The following is a 25,278-nucleotide window of genomic DNA, read 5'->3' as shown; positions in this document are numbered from 1 at the left end:
CAATAGCGATACAAGTGAAACACGGCCAGCCGTCAGTAAGATCTTACTTTTGTTGTACTACTGACGCAAACTTACACAATACTGATGTACCTCTTCCCTAAAAGAAAGTTATTTAAGAAGGTAGGTAAGGGTTATTCTGCCCGAAGGCAGGTCCGAACCTCCGCAGAGGTGTTCCTGAGCCGAAGTTTACGTGCGGTAGGGTGGCCAGTTCCTTTCCGCTCCTCCATTCCCTCTCACGGGATCCGGTGTTTCAACACGGCTAAGGCCGTTGGCATTTAAGAGGAGGCTTGTACTTTTATGTGACCGTTGATGTCGTGGTAATAGCCACAGGACCTCCAGTTTCACGTTCAGTCCAAGCCACAGAGACGTAATGCTTCAGTTCAAAAATCTTCTATGCATTGGCTGGGATTTGAACCGCGTTCGCTATGTCACTCAGCTATCTCATACACCCTCATGAGTATTTCTTCACGAGCGAGGAAACCTTAAAGTAAAACGTTAAGAAGTGGTGAAAATATTTTTTTCAAATTTTGTAAAATATGAAGAGATATCTTGCAATTTCTATTGGTATGTTGGCATTTTTTTCAATAATTGGCTTTACGTCGTACCGACACAGATAGGTTTTATGGCGACAATGGGATATGAAAGAGCTAGGAATGGGAAGGAAGCGGCCGTGGACTTAATTAAGACACATGGCTGCCGACAGTAGTGTTCGAACCCACTATCTCCGAATGCAAGCTCATAGCTGAGCGTCCCTAACCGCACGGCCAACTCCTTCATTTATTGAAACTCAGGGCCTGCCTATCCTAGTAAACGTGCGCTCGATTCACCCGGATGGACGTAGGTTCGAATCCCCGCCAAGAAGTCAAAACAATTAGAAACGAGACATTGACTTCTGGATGGCATATAGCCTCGAAGTTCACTCAGCCTACATTAGAAATTAGTACCTGTCTAATTCCTGGGTGCAAAGGCGGTCAGGCGTACAGCCAACTACTCTATCCCGCTTACCAGGGATGTTTGAGTGGTGTACACAGACTTTATCGAGCTTTCGGTTTGGAGTCACCATCGAACCCTATTTTCTTCCTTTAATTTTGTATTTCCTTGCTTTCCCTGTCTTCTTATTCTTCTTCCTCTCCTTCTATAACATTTTCTCAAACGTGTGGGGTCCCTTCCTAACGCTAACCTGATGTGGACGGATGCAATCACTATTGCGTGTTTCTGTGGTGGTTGGTAGTGTGGCGTGTTTTCTGAAAATGAAGAGAAAAGTGTTGGGACAAATGAAAACCACAGTCCCCGTGCCAGAAGAATTAACCAGACGCGGTTAAAATCTCCGACCCGGCCGGGAATCGAACCCGGAACCTTCTGAACCAAAGGTCTCAACGCTGACTATTCACCCAATGTGTCGAACTCTTTCACTTCTCTGCATTTCATTAAATTATATGCTTTCAAATTTATTAACTCTTTTGTACTCTGTTATTACTGACGCGATACGTCTTGCAGTAATATAATTTCGTGTGGCTATTTCTAGCCGGGTGCAGCCCTTGTAAGGCAGACCCTCCGATGAGGGTGGGCGGCATCTGCCATGTGTAGGTAACTGCGTGTTATTGTGCTGGAGGATAGTGTTATGTGTGGTGTGTGAGTTGCAGGGATGTTGGGGACAGCACAGACACCCAGCCCCCGGGCCATTGGAATTAACCAATGGAGGTTAAAATCCCCGACCCGGCCGGGAATCGAACCCGGGACCCTCTGAACAGAAGGCCAGTACGCTGACCATTCAGCCAACGAGTCGGACACGTCTTGCAGTAAAATGTATCAATTCTGCATTAAATGCTACCATAGCAAAATCGTGTACCACCGTCAAGGAGTTCTGGACATACACTCAAAAAAACCAGCAGGGAGTGAAATTAACTTTAAAATTAAATTAAAAATGACTTGATGATGACTGGACTCCGAAAAACCTTACATTATGGAGCCAGCGCCGTGATGAGTAGGCCTACGCTTTTTTGAATGCTGTCTTATGTAACGGCTTATAATTTATTCTTCTTCTGCTCTTTTCCTGATGATCTTAGGTCAGTACCAATGCCGATAGCATCTAGTTTCACGGCCGAATGCCCTTCCTGACGCAAATGCTACGTGCAAGAATGAATTCAAATATATTCACTGGTGTGTGTTTCTCGAATAGTTAGTATTGTGATATGTTGTATGGAAATGACTATTAAGACGATCACAAACACACATTCCCCGAACTAGAGGAACTAACAAAAATTGGTTAAAATCCCCAGCCCATCCAGGAATCGAATCCATGGGCCTCAGAAGCAAAAGCCACTACGCCGATTATTCAGCCAAGTAGCTGGACTCATGACTGTTAATAACCGGTGTTTGAAAAATTGAAACACTGAAATCTCGAAAATTACGGTTCATTCGCGGAAATGCTTAAATTAGTAGGCCTATTGAATTTGCACCCATGTAGATTAACCTCGCGGAAGCTCAATAAAGTCTGCGTCCGCCACGTTATTGACTACCCTTCCAAGTTCGCAGGTTACATCTAGTGGAAGCCTTTACCTTCCATTTCTCCAAGGACTTTCATGACGTACTTTGCATTGGTTTGCTTTGTTCTATAGAAAAGCAGATATCCAGTATTTCTCTGTCTAGACACATATAAGCCTACGTTGTATACCATTTTTTTGCAAGTTTTTACGTCGCACCGACACAGATAGATCTTACGGCGACCATGGACAGGAAAGGGCTAGGAGTGGGAAGGAAGTACCGTGCCTTAATTAAGGTATCCCCAGCACTTACCTGGTGTGAAAATGAAAAACCACGGAAAAACATCTTCAGGGCTGCCGACAGTGGGGTTCGAACCCACTATCTCCTGAATACCGGATATTGACTGCAATTAAGCGACTGCAGCTATCGAGCTCGGTACGTTGTATACAGTCAACTCGTACGAAGCCACTTGAAGCAGTGGTAAGTTCCAAAAGTAATTTTATTATTTAGTGTCCCATCAATTGCCATTGATTTTGAGAGAAGCCAGGGTGTCGGAATTTTGTCCCACATGAGTTTATTAATCATTTTGTGTGGCTGTTGCTAGCCTGGCGCAGCTCTTGTAAGGCAAACCCTCCAGCAAAGGTGGGCGGCATCTGCAGTGTACAGGAATCCGTGTGTTTGTGTGGTGGAGATTAGTGTTGTGTATGGTATATGAGTTGCAGCAAGGTTGGGAACAGCACAAAAATCCAGTTTCCGAGCCAAGGGAATTAACTTTTTATGATTCAATTTCCTCAAATCAGCCGCGAATCGAATCCGGGGTCCCCTAGGACCGAAGGCCAATACACTGACCACTCAGCCATGGATTCGGACACAGGAGTACTTTAACGTGCTGGGAGCCAGCGACACGGAGTTGTTTAATATTAACACCATCAAACACTACTGACCTCAGCCGGGATATAACCCACGATCTTGTGAACAGGACAACTTTGCCACTGAGGCCGACGGCAACGTTCAAGCATGTAAACATCCTCGTGGGAGGAGGATCAGGAGAGATGAGAAAGTGACCACGCACATGTGCACATGGCTGCACGGCGCCTGTCCCCTTCCACTAGCGGCTCGACGCGTCATACAGCGCCAATCTCTCTCAGTTACGTACGCGCCTCAGTTCAAGCGTGTCTTCAACTTGACAACTCCTTCACGCTAATTGCCATGCGAGCGCCAAACGATCGCATTTATCCGAGTAATTACACAATATCAAGGGCATGTGTGTAACTGTATGAAGCTGATAGGATGAGTGAAATACTGTATACCAGAGTATTTAGATCGTCGTAGCTTCAAGGTGACAACCACTCTTATCAATAAGTGTTCTGTACAACGTGTTGTTATTTCAAAGGACCGGACTGTTTCCTTATCTTAGAAACACGTGTGAGACTTACTCAAGTTCCCATCACATCTTTTCGTTGACTTTTCTCCAAAATAATCCATCATATTAACAGAACACCGTAAACCGTTCTTCATGCTCAGACCGTGACAGCACGTTTGTTTCAGGAATGCGCCGATGGAATGTTCTTGGATGCCGGTAAGTAGTCTTAAAGAGGCTATTGTTGTTCTGTATACAAACTGAAAAATCTTCTGAAGGTTAGTTGTCTTCGCATGTCTGTTCACTAAGGGGTTTATTTATTTATTTATTTATTTATTTATTTTTGCTAGTTGCTTTACGTCGCACCGACACAGATAGGTCTTATGGCGACGATGGGACAGGGAGCGGCCGTGGCCTTAATTAAGGTACAGCCCCAGCATTTTCCTGGTGTGAAAATGGGAAACCACGGAAAACCATCTTCAGGGCTGCCGACAGTGGGATTCGAACCTACTATCTCCCGAATACTGGATACTGGCCGCACTTAAGCGACTGCAGCTATCGAGCTCGGTCTAAGGGGTTTATGCACGCCCTGAAATATCATAACATTCACTTGCTGCAGTTAAAAAGAATATGATAACAGTCTAGGATTCATCTGCAGCTCTCTTGAAGACGGTAAAATGAACAGATGCAAATCGGCGCTATGCATGCAAAATGACGTTATCTTCCTCAGCAAACTCTAAACAACTGAGCAAGTTGGCCGCGTGGTTAGAGACGTGTAATTGTGAGCTTGCATTCGGGAGATGGGGGGTTCGAATTCCACCGTTGGCACTCCTGAAGATGGTTTTCTGTAGTTTCCCATTTTACAAGAGGCAAGTGCTGGGACTGAACCTTAATTGAAGCCACGGCCACTACCTTCCCAATCCTAACTCTTTCCTATCCTTGCGTCGCCGAGAACCTTCCACGTGTAAGTACGACGTTAAAACACTAGCTAAAAAAGAAGCACTCAAAATTCTCAAGTTGGCGGGTACTAAACTGTTTCAGACCGGTGGTATTCAAAGGTACACAACTACACCAGCCCCATGCCGTTGGATTTACCTGCACATAGAATAACTCACGTGGGACAAATTCCGGCACCTCGGGGTCCCCGAAAACCATAGAAGTAATTAGTGGGACGCAAAATACCCTCATGACAATTCAGCCCTGATGCGCCTTGGCCTACAAGCGACCGCTGCTCATTCCGAAGCTCAACAGATTACGAGATGGCGTGTGGTCAACATGACGAATTCTCTCCACCATTATTCTTGGATTATTAGACCAAGATGGCTATCTTTCCGCCAGATAGTTACTAAATTGTAAGTACGTAGGCGGAGTGGACCTCGATCAAGCATCAGGTCCAGCTAAAAATCCCTGACGTGGTCGAGAATCGAACCTAGGGCCTCCGTGCGAGAGGCACGCACACTACACCTAGACCGCGGTGCCAGCTTGGACGCAAAATTATTATTATTATTATTATTATTATTATTATTATTATTATTATTATTATTATTATTATTATTATTATTATTATTATTATTACAATTGGCTTTACGTCGCACCGACACAGATAGGTCTTATTGTGACGATGGAATAAGAAAGGCCTAGGACCGGGAAGGAAGGGGCCGTGGCCTTATTTAAGGTGCAGCCCCAGCATTTGCCTGGTGTGAAAATGGGAAACCACGGAAAACCATCTTCAGGGTTGCCGACAGTGGGGTTCGTACACACTATCTCCCGAATGCAAGCTCACAGCTGCTTGGCCCTAACCGCACAGCCAACTCGCCCGGTATTATTATTATTATTATTATTATTATTATTATTATTATTATTATTATTATTATTATTATTATTATTATTATTATTATTATTATTATTATTATTATTATTATTATTATTATTATTACAAAACACTGAGTTTCAAAAGTTCGAATGTTAATTTCTCCGCCAGAATTTGACAAAAGATCGATCTGAGAATTACAATTGTGGACCCTGTTAAATCCAAACAGTACAAAATTATCATTTCTTAGTAGCCTATTCTGCAAAGGATGCGATGGACGGTTAGTATATTCTTTTGCAATTCTCACGAACTTCAAAAACTCAGAATTGAATCGGATTAAAATGTTATTTTATGTTATGAAGGAAAGCTTTCTTAACAACCCGTAACTGGTACACCTAGGCTCTGGAGACAAAAGAGAAATTCTTTTTTGCCAGTGCCGGGAAGTGTGTAATTTTCTAGCTCTGAAGTTAAATATCAGACTACAGTGCAGTTGCAGATGTGTCTTTGTAAGTTTTGCTTGCATAAAGGCGATCGAGTCCCAAGGACCCAGGTGTGCCATTAGTGAAAGTATTTTTGTTTTAACACCACTATAAATATTTTGCATTTGTGCCATTAGACTGCAGAAAAATTAATGAGGAAGAGATCATAGGCGCTCGAAATGAACCAGTGGACAGTGATATCGATGATATAAGCGGAAGTGATAGCGACTGTGAGAGCAGTGAACGTGATCAGAATTTCGACATGTGATATTCTAGGAATGAATCGCTTAGACTCCAGGAACATCCCAAGCTCACAAGGAAAATTCTGCTACTTAATCAAAGAGGAAAAGATGCTCAGTGTGCCCATATCAGTAGAACAGGAGAGCATCACGGAAAAATGGATATATTGAATATATATTGATTAAAAGTCATGTTTAACATTTAAAATATGCTTGTGACTAGTGCCGTGATGACGACCATAAAGCATGAACCGACTAAAATATACTTTTACTGGTTGCTTTACGTCGCAGCGATACAGATAGGTCTTAGGGCGACGATGGGACAGAAAGGGCTAGGAGTGGGAAGGAAGAAACCGTGGTATTAATTAAGTTACAGTCCCAGCATTTGCCTGCTGTGAAAATGGGAAACCACGGGAAATCTTCATAGCTACCGACAGTGGGGTTCGAAGCCACTCTCTCCCGAATACTGGATACAGGCTGCACTTAAGCGACTGCAGCTATCGAGCTCGGTGATTAAAATATAGGAAATAAACAGAGCAGACACATATTACGTAGAATGTGTACAAAAATCAGTCCGCCTCTGTGGTGATTAGCTGCCACCTCCGGAGGCCCGGGTTTAATTCCCGGCTCTGCAACGAAATTTGAAAAGTGGAACGAGGACTGAAAGGGGGTCCACTCAGCCTCCGGAAGTCAACTGAGTAGAAGGTGTTTTTATTCCCGCCTCGAAGAGGTTTTCCGTGGTTTCCCACTTCTTCTCCTGGCAAACTCCACGGCCGCTTTCTTCCTTTCCCATCCCTTCCAATTTTCCCGTCCCCCACAAGGCCGCTGCTCAGCATAGCCGGTGAGGCTACCTTGGTGAGGTACTGGTACTCCTTCCCAGTTTTGTCCCAGGCCAAATGTCTCACGCTCCAGGACACTGCCCTTGAGGCGGTAGAGGTGGGATCCCTCGCTGAGTCCAGGGGAAAACCAACACTGGGGGTATAAACGGATTTAATAATAATAATAATAATAATAATAATAATAATAATAATAATAATAATAATAATAATAATACCGAGCTCGATAGCTGCAGTCGCTTAAGTGCGTCCAGTATCCAGTAATTGGGAGATAGTGGGTTCGAGCCCCACTGTCGGCAGCCCTGAAGATGGTTTTCCCTGGTTTCCCACTTTCACACCAGGCAAATGCTGGGGCTGTACCTTAATTAAGGCCACGACCGCTTCCTACCACTTCCTAGGCCTTTCCTATCCCATCGTCGCCATAAGACCTATCTGTGTCGGTGCGACGTAAAGCAAACAATAATAATAATAATAATAATAATAATAATAATAATAATAATAATAATAATAATAATAATAATAATAATAATAATAATAATTTATACAAAAAACTCGAATTGCTATTGGTATGTTCGAGGTTCCACGCTAGCATTCAGAGTTAATGAAGTAACGTAAGTAATGTTCGATAAGTGCGGCCAGTATCCAGTATTCGGGAGATAGTAGGTTCGAACCCCACTGTCGGCAGCCCTGAAAATGGTTTTCCGTGGTTTCCCATTTTCACAACAGGCAATTGCTGGGGCTGTACCTTAATTAAGGCCACGGCCGATTCCTTCCCACTCCTAGCCCTTTCCCGTCCCATCGTCGCCATAAGACCTCTCTGTGTCGGTGCAACGTAAAGCAACTAGCCAAAAAAAAAACAAGACAAAAGTAATGTTCGAAATATTATATGCACAGATTGTAATCTTGGGGAATTTCTGGGTGGTGGAGTACACCGCGGTGCGTTTTCTAGCGAGCAAAGTTGACATTCTGGTTGGTAGTGATTCATGTAATTCTGATCGTTGCTGAGAACATCGGTTGCACTGAAAATATTTATGTAAGGACACGATGTCACACATACAATACGGAGTGCCGGTAACATGAATGCGGGACAAACGACTGCGAAAGCTACCGCTGTTGAATCTTGTTTTAATAATCGTTCTAATATGTTGCCTGTTCGAATTCCATTTGTAGTATCTTTAACATCTATGTTATTACTTCGTAAAACGTGTACTAGGCCCGTCTTTTTCGCCGGGCTGTGTGGCTCAGGTGACAGAGCACTGGCTTTCTGAGCCCAACTCGGCAGATTTGATCGTGGCTCAGTCCGCTGGTATTTGAAGGGGCTCACGTACGTCAGCCTCATGCCAGTAGCTTTGGTTAAAGAACACCTGCGGGACAGCATCCCGGCACCTCGGCGCCACCGTAAACTGTAAAAGTACTTAGTGGGATTCAAAATCAATAACATTATTATTGTTATCATTATTAGGCCCGTCGCTTCCTCCACATTGACAAAAATATAAATAAATTAAAAATTGAAGAAATTACTTTGAACGAAATGAAAACGGACATAATTATTTTCGGTGATACTTTAAGACGACGTCATTTTGACGTCGAATCTTTAGAGTTTCCCCAGCTCCGCGATCTTCGTTCTCCCCACACCGCCAGGAACTGCATCCCGCTGCAAGTAATTCTGCAACATGTAAACTCAATCGCACAAAAATTATCCGTCGCAGAAGATGATTTTCTTTCAAAATCCTTTCGTTTGAAATAGGGTTAGCATATTGTGCAGGGGGGTAGGATTCCTACGAGGGAACACATACATCTGTTACACTCGGATTCGGTTGAAATTTGGTAGGAATATTCGTGGGAGGCAGTAGAATGCTAAGGTGAAAACCGCATGTGCCCAGCGCAAGATTAAACGCCAAAATTTAACAAATAAATAGTCGTAAAATTAGAAGTTCCGCGGGCGTATCGGGGTGTGGCGGAGAGGTAGGGAAGAGCGAAGCAGCGGACGTGAACCAACCGGGCTGCGTCGAGCTGCGCCAGCAGCCAGGCAGCGTATAGTTAGCGCGTTCCCAATAACTTCCCGATCAGATGTGCAAAACGTAAATATGAAAACATCGCATGAAACAAGTGTACTAAGGACGATGTTTGAACGATTCCAATAAGGTTTGAAAAATTACAACGAGTAACAAGAACTCGGCGGTGAATTCTTCAAACCTTATTGGCATCGTTGTTCAAACATCGTCCTTTGTAACTTGTTTCATGTGCTGTTTTCATATTTACGTTTTGCACATCTGATCAGGAAGTTAAGGGGAACGCGCTAACTGTACGCTGCCTGGCTGCTGGCGCAGCTCGTTACAGCCTGGTTGGTTCACGTCCGCTGCTTCGCTCCTCCCTACCTCTCCGCCCCACCCCGATACTCCCGCGGCACTTCTAATTTTACGACTATTTATTTATTCAATTTTGACGTTTAAACTTGCGCTGGGCACATGCAGTTTTCACCTTAGCATTATACTGCCTCGCACGAATATTTCTATCAAATTTCAACCGAATCCGAGTGTAACACATGTATGTGTTCCCTCGTAAGTAACATCTTTTCGGTCACCGCTTATCCACAGTTGCGAATATCCCCGCGTTTCGAGAATGTAAAAAATTAAATATTTCTTTTCCGGCCAATTTGTATGTGCTTCAGGGTACATACTTGTGTCATAGTGATCATCATTGCCACAGTTCACAGATAATCTGGGAAGTGATGATGACTCACATTGGGGACTGAAGACATGATTGGTCATCAACCTTTTGTATTTGGGTATCTTTGTGTCTGTATGAAGGTGTGTGCGGAACTCATTCTCTAACTTATTGTATTTACTTCCGGGTTTAGGAGCGGTGCCTCATGAATGAAGTGCTGTCAAATACCTTCTTCGGGATTGACTAGATACATAGGTGAAAATCGTTGAAAGTTCCGTTTCTGAAGATCGAAACACTCCACCTTGGCTCTTAAATCACATTATGGGACGTACACTCATGAACATAAAATCCAGAACACCTTGAAAGACTAGAGATAGGAAGTTCATACTCATAGGAAATGTGCATTACTATTTGCATCTTGTTGACCCACAGGTTCAGGGTCCACATCGATATCTCGGCGCACCACCACCGACTGGTAAAATGTGTCTGCGGCTCTCGTTGTAGCTATAAACCGAAGGTAATTGATCAGTGTGACTTGAGCAGACGTGCAGGATGCCTCGCAGACGTATGCGAGAGCCGTACCGTCAAATGAGTGAGTTTGAAAGAGGGCGCATTACTTGGCATGAGAGAACGTGATGCATTTATCCGGGGAATTGCTGCTTGTGTGGGACGAATTATGTCGGCAGTGCAACAGGTGTGTACAGAATGGTTCACAGAAGGCCGTAGAACATGACGAGATGGGTCTGGTCGCACCACCCAGAAACCCCCCTCCCCCCGAGAAGATCGGCACCTCATCCGAATGGCATTGCAGGACAGATCTGCGTCCTCCTCGACTCTGCTGCAACAGTGGAACAGTGTAACACATCGTACACTATCGGGATTGACAGTCCGTCGCCGTTTATTACGGTCTGCGTTACCGACGCGACGTCCACTTCTCCGCCTACCATTGACTAGTGTGCATAAATATGCTAGACTGCAATGGTGTACGGAACGACGTCACTGGGGACAGGAATGGCAGCAGATAGTGTTTTCGGACGAATCCAGGTTCTGTCTGAAAATGATGGCCGCATTTTGGTTCGCCACAGACATCACATCAAGGCATCACATTGACTGCATTCGCACAAGACATACAGCGCCAACTCAAGGCCGTATGGTGTGGGGTGCTATTGAGTACAACCTCAACCACAACCACATATCACAGTTGGTGTGTGTCCAGGGCACTGTGACCAGTTTGACCCACATGAATGATATCCTGCGACCCGTAGCTATACCCTTTCTGCACGACACCCCAGACGACATATTTCAGCAGGACAATGCGCCATCAAATGTTGCTGCATGAAAACATACCTTCTTATTGTCACAGGCTGTCAGACTGTTGCCCTGGCCCGCCCGATCACCGGACTTGTCGCCAATCGAAAATGTGTGGAATATGGTGAAACGGCGGGTGCGGCGCTATGACCCAATGCCAACCACTAAATATGAACTGTGGAACCAGGTGAATGCACGATGGATGGCTACATAACAGGACGCCATTAGCGCCTTATAGGCGTCGGTCCCATCACGCATGGAACAGGTTATCAGTGCCCATGGAGAATCCAGTGCCTACTAGGCAACAGGACACATGCTGAACCTAGGTGATTGAAATGCTAATCTTTTCTGCAGAACATACTATTGAATATGTCCTGTGAATGTGAACTTCGCACCTCTAGTCTTTCAAGATGTTCTGTTTTTTATGAGCATAGTGTATATTTGCCTGTTCGGCGCTAAACGTGACTACTCTACTTTGGTGTCCTTCACCGCTAAAGGGGATATGTACGGTGTCCTCTCAGTCCTGTGTGTTAATTCTGACCATCCTATCTAGGTGACACCTTACTTTGTGTTATTGCTAATCTTGGGTCTATTTGCTGAAGTATGATGTCATTTCGGCATTTTTGGAAAATAATACTCCCAGAAACTGTCAGCTCCAGTATTCCGTCATGCTACTGCCCAACTCAAAATAAATAAATAAATAAATAAATAAATAAATAAATAAATAAATAAATAAATAAATAATGTCAACTTCTGTGGTCTAGTGGCTAGTGTGAATAGCTGCCACCGCTGCAGGCCCGGGCTCAATTCCCGGCTCCGCCACGAAAATTGAAAAGTGGTATGAGGGCTGAAACGGGGTCCACTCATCCTCAGGAGGTCAACTGAGTAGGGGGTGGGGGTTCGATTCCCACCTCAGACAACCTCGAAGTGGTTTTCCGTGGTTTCCCACGTCTTCTCCAGGCAAATGTTGGGATGGTACCTAATTTAAGGCCACGGCCGCTTCCTCCTCTCTTCCTTGCCTTCTCTTCCAACCTTCCCCCTCCCCACAAAGTCTCTGCTAAGCATAGCAGGTGAGGCCAACTGGGGAAGTACTGGCCCTCCTCCCCAGTTGTATCCCCGACCAAATGTCCCATGCTTCAAGACACTACCCTTGAAGCAGTACCGGGCGAGTTGGCCGTGCGCGTAGAGGCGCGCGGCTGTGGGCTTGCATCCGGGAGATAGTAGGTTCGAATCCCACTATCGGCAGCCCTGAAGATGGTTTTCCGTGGTTTCCCATTTTCACACCAGAAAAATGCTGGGGCTGTACCTTAATTAAGGCCACGGCCGCTTCCTTCCAACTCCTAGGCCTTTCCTATCCCATCGTCGCCATAAGACCTATCTGTGTCGGTGCGACGTAAAGCCCATAGCGAACCTTGAAGCAGTGGAGGCGGCATCTCTTGTTGAGTCCGGGGAACAAAAACAAACCTACAGGGTAAACGAATTTAATTAATTAATTAGGCCTAATTAATATTTTACATCCCAGTAACTACTATTACGCTTTTCGGAGGTGACGAGGTGCCGGAAATGTGTCCCGCAGAAGTTCATTTATAAGCTGATAAGTCTACTAATACGAGGCTGGCGTATTTGGACGCCTTCGACCACCACCGGATTGAGCCGGGACTGAACTCGCCAATTTGGGCTTATAAAGCCAAGCTATGAGATACGTTATAAAGCCAACGTATTATCGTCCGTGCCACTCGCCTCGACAGGCTGCGATACTCAATTTTGTTGAAGAATTCTTCTGATTACAATCATTTTTACAACAATAATACCGCTGGAACCAGTAACGAGAAATTCAAATGGTCGTTACCTATTACAATTAGCCTCTATTTCAGGAATTAACGTAGTGCCTATTTCTGAGGCAGGCCGACTGAATCCTTTGGCGATAGGCCCTATGCCTCTCCAGATGTGTTTCTGTCTGGAAATCGAATCTATGTCCTCCCGATCGAACCAAACGCGCCTACTCAGTTTGAAAACCATGATTATTAATTAAAACCTCGTATGACAGGAGCAGACGTAAGACAGCGTATCGGTAAAGGCCTACCCTCCACACAAGAAGTCTGTATCTGCAATCACAAGCCATTTCTTACCGCGCTCTGAGTTCCTTGCAGTGTTGTGAATTCGTCGAGATTGCTATGAGATCTCCTTATCCAGACAAAGTCCGGCTCCATAGCTAAATGGTTAGCCTGGTGGCCTTTGGTCTAGAGGGTCCCGGGCTCGATTCCCGGCCGGGTCAGTGATTTCAAACTTAATTGGTTGATTCGTCTGGCTCCGGTCGCATACGACACCAAAGACATTTTGAACACTTAATAAATCCTACAGACGCACACCCGATCACTGTCGTGTTTACTTCCCGTCACTATCTCGCCGCCATATTGGAAACAGCTGACCGTAAGCTCCTCCCCCGTTTCGGACGTCAATAGCAGTGGCATTGCCCTGCCTGACTAAGAGTAGCGTACGGTGGTCCCTCATAATGCTGCATCAGGGAACCATCACCTTGCTGCACGTGCTGGACAGTGTGCCTAAAACGTGAAGCCTGCAGACATGTTGCCGACGATTTTCGGGAACAAGCCTTACCGTATGTGACACTCATCGGCGAAAAAGACTTTATGCCAATTATGAGGAGAACTTCAGCATAATATTGGACCCATCTGCACCGCGTCCCGCCATGGGTGTCGAGAGTAAAGCCGTGCCTCGCGCAAACTGTTTCTTACATTTTTTAGTTGAAAAGTAGCGAAGATCATTATTCTGCACGGAGACATTGCGTCCAGGTTTCCTCCGAGCTGAAATTCAAAGGTAACGGTCATGGACTGCAATCGTAGCCCTTGGACGACCTGTACGAATCAAGACATTAATAGTTCCTGTCTTCTTTTACCGCTTCTATGTTCGAAACAATCACTCTGATTAGGGCTAACACGTCGAGCAACTGCCCTTGTTGACCATCCTTCTTGACATAATGTGATTAGGTGTACGCGTTCGCATGTCTACATTACAGGTCATGCCATCCTAGTTACTCACCACGCTGCTTAGAACACACCTCTAGCGCTTCCACAACATCAACTGAAATACTACCTCGTATCTGTAGATTTACCAGTACAGTACGTAGAAGAACTGCAAGACGACATTCCGGCACCTTGGCGTCTACAAGAACAGCAAATATTATTATTCATGTGTAATTAATTTAACCTTTCCTAATGTGTTGTAGATGTTAAGATAAGTCAAGGTACCACAATGTTATCCCGCAGGAGTTCTTTAACGTGCTGGAAGTAACCGACACTGAGTCATCCCATATCAATACCGCCAACCGCCACTGACCTTAGCTAGGATCCAACCTCCTATCTTGGAGACTGAAAGACAACGACTGACTGACTGGCTGACTGTGACAGTAAGGTCAGCACAAATACTGGGACGATACCGAACAATGGCTTATGGTCGCTTCCTGGCCAACCAAAAACCAAACCAACCCCCATGGCGTAAGAGCTTCGAAGGGCCATGGCCTACCAAGTGTCCGCCGCTCGGTCCGAAGGCCTGCAGATTACGAGATGTGGTGTGGTCTGTCCGACGAATCCACTTGGTCATTATTCTTGGCTTTCTAGACCGGGTCCTCTGTCTCACCGTCAGATAGCTCCACAATTGTAATCACGTAGGCTGATGATGATGATGATGTTATTTGCTTTACGTCCCACTAACTACTTTTACGGTCTTCGGAGACGCCGAGGTGCCGGAATTTAGTCTCGCAGACGTAGGCTGAGTGGACCTCGAACCAGCCCCTAAGATCCAGGTAAAATCCGTGACCTGGACGGGAATCGAGCCCGGGGCCTCCGGTTAAGAGGCAGGCACGCTACTCCTACACCGCGGGGTCGGCTTCTTGGCGAACATTAGCCGTAAATTTTTGGAAACATAGGCTACTTACTTGTACGGGCATAACAATCTCAGAGTTTATTAGATTTTACACAGCAAGTAGTCGGGGCCGTTGACCGCAATGCTCGAAGATCCTCACACAAAGTAATCACAGAAAACCAAAGAAAGCACGTGAAAAGTGTCACTGACGTTTGACATTCCAGAATCTGACTACTCACTTTACTCACTTCCTAAGAAGTGAGTTAAGTTTTCAGTGATCAGGTGATGTGTTGGTGAAAGTCAGCCTGTGTTTCGTGGGTGTATACTGTAACGGTGCATTTAACCCGAGGTATTCTTGTGGGGTCACTGTGTTTCATCTATTTTAGCACAAATGTCAGCCTCCTTTGTCCGGTGTTTTGCGGCCTAAATTAAATCGGATAAGCTCATTCACCGTAGGAGGAAAATATGCATGCTCCATAGGATCAAAAGTCACCTCACCATTCTCGTGAGCCGGCCGGCTCGAGTGAGAGTGGGGGCATAAAAGCCTCAAGCCGTACGGGTTTGACATGACTATGCTGAGAATGTACTCACTGAAAGGTGAGTTCGATGATAAGAATGTGATCGAGTTCTGTGACCTCCAGCAGTGTACAATTGTGTAAAGAGGTATAGGGATTTCTGATCTTTTGACGTGAAATTGCCACCTTTCCTCTCCCTTCCTTCCATGCCACGTCGAGCGTACGTCCCGGGTGAGTGGGGTGACCAACCGTCCCGCATTTAAGGTATTTTGTAAATGTCCCACAATGGTTCCGTTTTCTGTCTGAAAGAATTTTCGCGTTGTTATCGGTACGAATTTTCACAATACCCAATTGTCCTGCCATCTAGCTTCAACTAAACATAGCACAACTTTGCCAAAAGTACGATCTTTGAAACTGAAAACAAGCAGGTTATATCATCTTCGGAGAAGAGCTCCGGATGTACCCTCCGACTTCTCAGTTACCGTTAGTCCGTGGCGTGGCGTGTGTGGCCATTCTGTAGTACGAAGCGCATCAACATAGACTTGTTGTATTAACTGGTGTTTTTCTGTAAGCTTTTGTTGATTTTTAAATGGATTCGGCGTCGGATAGTAATGACTGTACTTCTACTTCGTCACAAGAAAGGAAACTATCACCTAAACCCGAGAAGGCAAAAGGAAATATAAACGCGTATGTGCTTATAATGCAAAGTGGGAAACCAACACAACATACTCATCTCCTGATCGAAGTAATGTCCACAAGAAAAATTAAAACCTACAACCTGTTTTCCAGTCAGTGACCGGGTCAGGGATGGAATGAACGAAGCCTCCAACTTGCGGCGAGGATAGGAATTGTGCCGGTTGCAGAAGCCTGTAGCACTCCTCTGGGGCAATGATTAGTGACTGACAGATGAAATGAAATGATAGTGGAGAGTTTTGCTGGAATGAAAGATGACAGGGTAAACTGGAGCACCCGGAGAAAAACCTGTCCCGCCTCCGCTTTGTCCAGCACAAATCTCACATGGAGTGACCGGGATTTGAACCACGGAACCCAGCGGTGAGAGGCCGACGCGCTGCCGCCTGAGCCACGGAGGCTTCCAATGTCCACAAGATATTTTGTAAACTTTTCAAGAAGACGTTCAGTATAACTCATGGATCTTACTCGCGGGTCTTGCTGCTAAAATTGTGGAATGTCCCCCTTATTCGACTATCTTGTTCCTCATTTCTTCCTTCAACAGTTGGCCATCCTACGGGTGAGGAACACACCATTAGCTTGCAGTGAGGCCATAGTTCTATTGTTGTATCTAAGCGTTACATCATTGCTGCGAGGTACTCTGTAATTTTGATAGTGATGTGTATACAAACAAACTAAACCACACCATCCAAACCCCATGGTGCAACAGTCCTGATGGATCTTGGCATAGTAGGCGACCGCTGATCGGTCCGAAGACCTGCAGATTATGCGGTGACGCTTGGTGACAAGTCCTCTCTCCCGTTATTCTTGGCTTTCTAGACCGAGGCCGCTATCTCACCGTCAGATTGCTTCTCAGTTGTTCTCACGTAGGCTGAATGGACATCGAACCAGCCCTCCGATCCCGTTAAGAATCCCTGACCTTGTCGGGAATCGAGCCTGAGGCCTCGAGGTAAGAGGCAAGAACACCACCACTAGACCACGGGGCCGGCTGATGTGCATAAGAGGATTAATAAAATGAACCAAATAATTGGCACTATCAACAGAAATCTAGAAGAGAAGCTAGAAAAGAAACAAAAATAAAGTTATATAAAACAATCGCACACCCCATTTGCGTAGTCCATGATTTCTAACGACAAACAGCCACTAATCACATGTCGAGTTTGTATTATTGTTAATTATTTCATTTTTACCCCCACCCAGCAGCTTCTCTGGTCATATTATGGCTTTGACTTCAGAAACAATCTCTGTTGTTAACTCACTGAACTCACTGAACTCTAGATTCAAAATCCTCTATATCCACTTCCATAAATTGTTCAAGAAGTGACTTTTTCTTTGACAGGTTATTATTGAAATGGTATTGAACAATTTGTGTTATCTAAACATGCAAAGAGTATCTAGAGGAAATTATCAGTTATATAAAATGTAGTCCGCCTCTGTGGTGTAGTGGTTAGTGTGATTAGCTGCCACCCCCGGAGGCCCGGGTTCGATTCCCGGCTCTGCCACGAAATTTGAAAAGTGGTACGAGGGCTGGAACGGGGTCCACTCAGCCTAGGGAGGTCAACTGAGTAGAGGTGGGTTCGATTCCCACCTCAGCCATCCTGGAAGTGGTTTTCCGTGGTTTCCCACTTCTCCTCCAGGCGAATGCCGGGATGGTACCTAACTTAAGGCCACGGCCGCTTCCTTCCCTCTTCCTTGCCTATCCCTTCCAATCTTCTCATCCCTCCACAAGGCCCCTGTTCAGCATAGCAGGTGAGGCCGCCTGGGCGAGGTACTGGTCATACTCCCCAGTTGTATCCCCCGACCAAGAGTCTGAAGCTCCAGGACACTGCCCTTGAGGCGGTAGAGGTGGGATCCCTCGCTAAGTCCGAGGGAAAAACCGAACCTGGAGGGTAAACAGATGATGATGATGATGATATAAAATGTATTAAGAGATATTAATATACAGTAAAATCAATGTTAAATATAAACATAGGTGGTTTTGAATCTCAAATACTAACATAGGGGATTTTGAAACTCATAATCATGAATATTACTGGATATGGAGCATTTTGAAACTAACTCACTTTACTTCAGGTCTTACCACGAAAATGATGTTAAACAATATAAGATCACTGAATCACATTTTATACAACTGTTTTGCATTCTTCGCCTAGTAATCATGAATACAAACTTCTAAATCACAGTCAACAATGTAACTATAAGCACTTTAATAATAATTTAATCGCTAAACATTACTCACCTTTCTCACTTTTCCCTAGACCTTTTCCAAGTATCTACCTGCCGCAACCTTTTTCGCCCTCTTCCTGGAGTTGCTTTAGCAACAAGGACAGTTTCGCCCCTCATTTTTCAATAAATGATGCCAAGGAAATGGACAACAAATTGATTTCTCCTTAATGCATTAGAAAGCCACCTACTATCAGAATAACGCATATTGCCAACATACTGCTTTAAAATTCTCCTGTCCGGGGTAGAAAGAACGGACACTTTGTCCTTTCTCCAGTGATTAAGCCTTTTACTTTAATCAAAATCCCCGTGAATACGTTCAAATTATCCTCTGACAATCATTATGTTTGATCTTCATTCGGGTCCATTAGTATACGAAAATCTGTGGTTAAGAGAAGATAGCAAGAGTTGGCTGCACTGCTAAACAAGTGACGTCATTCTTATTCCTCAATATATCTGGAATTTCTCATTGGTTGATACCAGGGAGTAAAGAATACAGGGAGCTGCCCGCTACACTACTCTCTGTGGCTACCGCTTGAAGCCAACGGCCACGCCCACCATGGTTACCAAAACATGGCTATTCTTACGTGGTGGACATATACAAATTAAGACATTTTCTCGGGAGCAGGGAAACTTCGAATCGCATAATTACGTACAATCGTTTTCAAAATAACACGGCGATTATCTGTAACAAAATTTTCCGGGAAACATACCTGTTAAGGCTTTGTTTTTACATAGTTCTAAGGAAGAGTTTCTCACGACCCGCGGCCTTAAATCTACTCTCTTGCTACTTGACTATCGGTACTATAAACCGAGTACCGTTATCTTAAAAAGAGGACATGCAAATCTTCATCAGATATCAGTCAAGATAAGGAGTAGGCTGTTAATAAGGGCATACCGCAATCTGAATGTTCGAGCGGAATGCGCAATTAATCACCAAACTAGACTTAGCATTATTGCTTTCTACATATTTTGGAGTGGTAGTGGCGGTCATTGTTTTAATAGGAAGTACAACTATCAATTAAATCATTCTCTTACATAAGTGGGAACAATACAGGACTCAGCTAAGGGCCCCTTGGACGCCAACCCACACTCCGAAGATAAGAACCCTTGAAGGCCCCCTTAATTGCCATTTACGACACATGGTGGTGATTATTGTTTTAAGAGGGACTACAACTAGGCAACCATTCTCTGTTAACACTAATCAGAGAGAAATGAAGATATCAACCAAAGAAATACAAGGGCCATGATGGGCGAGAAAATGAAAGACTCCCTAGTCCTCAAAACCTCTTTTAGCCTCGGGGTTAGAAAAGAACAAGAGTTGACCATCAGAGGTGTGACACAAGTAAGTGGAAGCAATGCCAGGATTCAGCTAAAGGCCCCGTGGTTGCCAACCCATGCTCCCAAATTGACAGCTCCTGGGGTCCTTTCCAGTCGCCTCTTGTGAAAAGCAGGGTATACCATGGGTGAACACCTCCACACAGACTTTTACGACAGGCAGGGTATAGCGTAGGCCTTATGTCATCCTCACCCATAGGGGGATATATATTTTAGAGGTGGTGGTAGTGATTACTGTTTCATGAGGAAGTACAACTGGGCAACCATCATCTAAGTTTATTAACACTAATTGTATGTTTAGTCATCAGCCCGAAGGCTGGTTGGATCCTCAACAGCTTCGCCATCAGCTGTAATAGATGGCCTAGGCATCACTGAAAAGGAGTACCAGGGAAATGAGGAGTGAGGTAGTTTCCCGCTGCTTTCCTCACCGAGCCTGAAGTTGCTATTACATATCAGTCTGCCAAGCCCACTGAAATGCATGCACCAACCGACCCTATGAGCAACAGTTTCACACCATTCATAGCAGGGACTGGCTGCATAAGAAATGGCATTACTAGCATCGCTCATACCTCAGTCACTTTCATATTGTCAAAGCCAAGATAAGACAGAGACAGATCAATGAAAGTAACAAAATTGCTCTAGCCTATACCAGAAGACATAGTGCACTGTAAACACTAGGTCTCACTAGGAAAGGCACTAACACTAATTAGGAGGGAAAATGTAAGGGATCCGACACTTCGAAAAATTAAAGTATCGGCCAAAGGAATACAAAGGCCACGAAGGATGTGAAAATGAAATACTCCCTAGGCCTCGATACCGAATACCCTTGGAGTCAGAAAAGAACAAGAGTTGACCAAGGGCGGTCGAATAGGATAGATGAAAGTGAGGAGCCTGGCACGAGTAAGTGGAAGCAATGCCAGGACTCAGCTAAGGGCCCCGTGGTCGCCAACTCACGCTCCCAAGATGAGAGCCCCTGGGGCCCCTTTTAGTCGCTTCTTACGACAGGCAGGGGATACCGTGGGTGTTATTCTACCTCCCCCACCCACAGGGGGATACATAATTTAGAAGTCATAGTACTAACCTATATACATTTTATCCTACTGGCCTTGGAGAAGAACAAGTTTGTTGTACAAGTGCCTTTTTGAGGTAATGCAACTGACAAATGATTTGGTAAAATGCTTGATTCTTGCACTGAGGTAAGTATCAACTACAGCATGAATCAGGTGGGACAGATGATTGTCAGAACGCTCAAATTCCATTGAGTGATCATTTAGGCACCTGAAAAGTTCCATAGTTAACAAATCTTGGAGGATGTTGATCTTGAGTTTCAGGATCTTGCTGCTGTTCACTGAAAGACCTCCGGCAGTACTTCTCCTGAAGTGGGTCTCACATATTTTGCATATTTTGAATACGTCATTAGAAGGATATACAAGAAATCCTTTGTCTTTATAACATATCAGGGACTTTCTCTGCCTATCAGGATCAAGTATGAATAAGGAATTCACACATGTTACACACCTTAATTTCAACATTAACTTTCTAGCCACAAACCCAGAAATATAATAGACAACATTTTCAGCACAAAGTGACAATGCATGAGGAAGAAACAAGTAATCATGCTCTCCATAATCAGGAAGGGCAGAATACTCTACATTCTCCATAATCTCATTAGCCTTTGTAGTCACATTGGTTAACTCCACAGGTTTTGGTACCGGTACAGAAGAAGAAACTGACATTATTGAAACTGCTGAAAGAGGTAAACAGTTACCATTTCCAGTAGTGCCTATCTGAGAATTTACCAGCAATTTCTTGTATGCTGATGAAAACTGTTGAGCAGTAGGATTATTGTTCTATCCTCCTTTGAGACGGATGCAAGCAAAGAATAATTCAACATGATCTTGGCTCAGTTTATGCATAGGCAAATACTTCAGAGGGGCACTACTTGACAAAACATGTTTTTCCACTAATACTATCATGCTCTTAATACAGATCTGAAATCCTAAAAATCCAACTTTCCTATTGGACTGAATAATGAAATCTCCACTTGTGCTGCATCTGAGCTTACCAATATATGAAAATGCATCATTCAGAAAACTTAAAATATACTCCCACTGCTCAGCACATGCTGCTTTTTTCCATCCAACCTGCTTCAATGATCTTGAGTTTAGAATGTCATACAGATCATTGAATAACATAATGAACTTCACAGTTGCTTCTGAACCAAGAAATAAACTCAACCTCAGCACTTTATTACAAAAGTCTATGGCAGTTGCACATGATTTGCTTAAAACTTGAGCAGCCAAAGATACTTTCATTTTGTTCTGGCCAAAATTGACATGATTTGACCTCAGTTTGTTCCCTAAATGGAGACCTTCTTTCTCTTGCAAATCAACCAACTCTTTCACATACTTCCATGAAATAACCATACCATCACCATCAATAATAGTTCCCTTTTCACCCAGGGCATTTCTGACAAGCTTAAGCATGTGAGGAGGATCCAGTAACACTGCAATTTCTTCTTCCGATATAGGATGCTTAAATGTGGTACAGAAATTTGCTGAAGAGAAATTACAGCCAAGCTGTCTTGCCATTCCCATGTTAGAGGCTAGCCCATCAAAAGTAAGAGAAACTACTCTTACATTAGCACTATGTAAGAGGGTAAGGCACTGCATAACCAAATTTGCCCTTTGAGGGGCATCAATTGCATCTACAAAGAAATACCCAACTGGAATTTTCCATTTCTCATTAATACATGTCAACATAAACACCAAAGCATCTTTTGCTATTGGCAGTTCATCATCATTTATTTCAACACCCATATTAACATAACCATGAAATGATTTGCCATCAAAAGTCACTTGCCGCCTAATAGCCATCTCATCCATGGATAATGCAAATAGTAATTCATGATCACTGTGACTTACTTTCTCTTGCAATGTTTTTATGGCTTCTGCAGTAAACCCAGGAATACCCTCAATTTGTTCATACCACTTCGAGAGTGTTCTAGGATGTGGGAGACACAAATTAAACTGCTCTCTTACAAAACTGTAAGCTCTGGGAGAGTAAAAGTGCAGTGTTAGGGCAAATGCTCGCAATTCTTCTGAATATTTACTAGGCAAACTTTCACTCTGAGCTTTAGCCAACTGTCTATTTAGAAACTCTTTATTGGGAGCAGCAGCCTTAGCAAGAATATCGAGAGCTGAATCATTCATAAGATGATTTTTTCTGAGTTCTTCAATTAGAGATTTCAGTTCTCCTACCTTCTTCCTGCTTCTTCTGACAGTTTGTCGCAAGACTTTAATTTTCTTCAACTGTCGTGCTTCCCTTTCTTGTGCTTCCTCAAGTCTTCTTTTATATTCACTTTTGGTTGGCGAAGGAACCGAGGACTCATTTCCACTGGCAGCAACTGGCTCAGGTCTTTCCGTGGGAGGAGGACGAGCATTTGTTTTCTAAAATGAAAAGAATACTTGGGTAATTATGACTTAATAAATAGTATTATTATACATTAATTTTATATCATACTATTATGATACATTAATTTTATATAGGTAGAATTTTCACTAATATGCCAACTTACATTCTGTAGGTAAGAAGGGAATGCTTCAAAAATAGTAGGTACTGCATTCTCCTTCAAAACCACTTTCTTCATGGACCGATCAAACAATTCCGGTTTGAAATGTGCAGAACATATTCTGGTGTAAGAAGAAGGTATCCAATTTTCCCTTCTAATGGCCTTAATCCACTCTGCTCTCCTTTCTTCATGAACAGGAAATCTGAGGAAATATTGACGATAAACAACAAGTCTAACCTAAAAATTCTTACGAAATGCGGACGGTGCTTCTGAGACTCAGAAATACTAGCAGAATAACAATGGAAGTAATATAATGTACTGTACTACATATTACAAGCCATACTTAGAATCTTACCTGTGAAATGTTATTCCAGGAATATTTTTGGATTTCCGATTCGTGCAACCGTACGCACAACACGACATTTTAAGAGCTACAACATCAACTAAATATTAGTATCTCTTAAGATTTAGCGTGTCGTACACTGTTTGCATCAGAAAATTCCAGCAATTACAATTTTCGTTCACCGTATTCACTTCAATGACCTGGGATAAATTTGACTATCATAAAACAGCATTCGTTCTCGCGCCTATTTACGACCACGCCCCCTATGTAGACCACTGTCATTGGGCTTCATTCTCAGAGCTCCAAGGCATCTCCCTGTATTCTTTACTCCCTGGTTGATACACATAGAGGCTTTTGAAAGTAACTGGTGCTGGATGTAGAGGATTTTGAATTTAACAGTGATTTTCAAGTAGCTCGTTCTATGTAACTGAGTGAGTTTTGAAACTCAGAGGTTCACCAACCGATCGAACTCATCCTTAGAAATCTACTGCTATGCATATCTAATTTTTGAAAATGGTCTGTAGGGTGTTTTGAATCTAGAGGATTCGGTGGTTTGTTTTCTACTACCTTTATTTCGGCAGTGATCAGTACTATTTGCTGATCGAAAGCCGATTGTTTTCTATTTTTGAACAGGAATTCATATGAACAAAACATTCATTTCGACAGTGACCACTGTCATTTGCTAATCAAAATTATACTATAATATTGATCTTCTATTTTTGAACAGTATGTCCAATAAGCTAAAAATTAATTCTTTACAGTTATCGCTATCACATGTTCATTCATCTCGTCAGTAAAGAATTGTAACGTACTCCCTACAATCGCAAGGAAAACATTGTTCTGTACCTACTCATCGCCCTCGTGCACCCGCCATCTTCGCCTTCCAGATTTATACTAAACATGTTGAAATTGCATCGACTTCTTCGACCATGTGACTTGTGACGTCAGCGAACTTTCTCGAAGCCGCGCCATGCTTCCTTTCTTCGAGGACATTCCTTCTGTCCTCCTATGAATACCTGAAGTGTTTCCCTCAAAAATCAGTCCAGCTTCGATAGCGGTCTGTTGTGGAGGGCCTCCAGCACTAGTACGTGTTTCGGAACATATCAATTTAATTCCGACCATCTGGAATTCATCATCGTGTGACGCTGGGTGAGCTAAAAACTTATGCTTAATTGAGCATTGAACGTACGGAGCTTGTCTACCGTTTTGCCCTTCAGGCCTTAACTGGAACTGTTATCCGTTTCTTTATTTTATATTACGTCCGCTTTTCAATTGTGAAAACTAAATCGTCATTTTGTACAAGAATTAATTTTGTGGGACACATAGTACGCAAACGCATGGTTAAGCACTTGTGTTCTATTTCACTTCATCAAACTCTAAGCAATGAAGTGTGCCCCATCGCATCCTTTATATTCAAATTGAAATAAACGCAGACGCGGGGTTCGACCTCCCTCTCCCGACTTCCCCCTTAAAGTTCCCTATTTGCTCCCTTGGGGCAATTTCTATTTATTAAGCATCTTCGCTGGAAAGAGATGT

General features: G+C 43.8%; 1 protein-coding gene across 1 annotated transcript in view; it reads left to right on the top strand.

Moving 5' to 3' along the window:
- Positions 1-3,839: 3,839 nt before the first annotated feature.
- Positions 3,840-25,278, top strand: part of Hs3st-A (Heparan sulfate 3-O sulfotransferase-A) — a 99,844-nt gene continuing 78,405 nt past the window's right edge. Inside the window, exon 1 of the mRNA XM_067139557.2 lies at positions 3,840-4,063. Coding sequence (XP_066995658.1) covers positions 4,035-4,063 — 29 coding nt within the window. The 5' untranslated portion in view covers positions 3,840-4,034. The remainder of the gene's footprint in view (positions 4,064-25,278) is intronic.

This window comes from Anabrus simplex, chromosome 2, assembly GCF_040414725.1.
Source record: "Anabrus simplex isolate iqAnaSimp1 chromosome 2, ASM4041472v1, whole genome shotgun sequence".
Taxonomy (NCBI): domain Eukaryota; kingdom Metazoa; phylum Arthropoda; class Insecta; order Orthoptera; family Tettigoniidae; genus Anabrus; species Anabrus simplex.
This window is presented reverse-complemented; position numbering and strand designations above follow the sequence as displayed.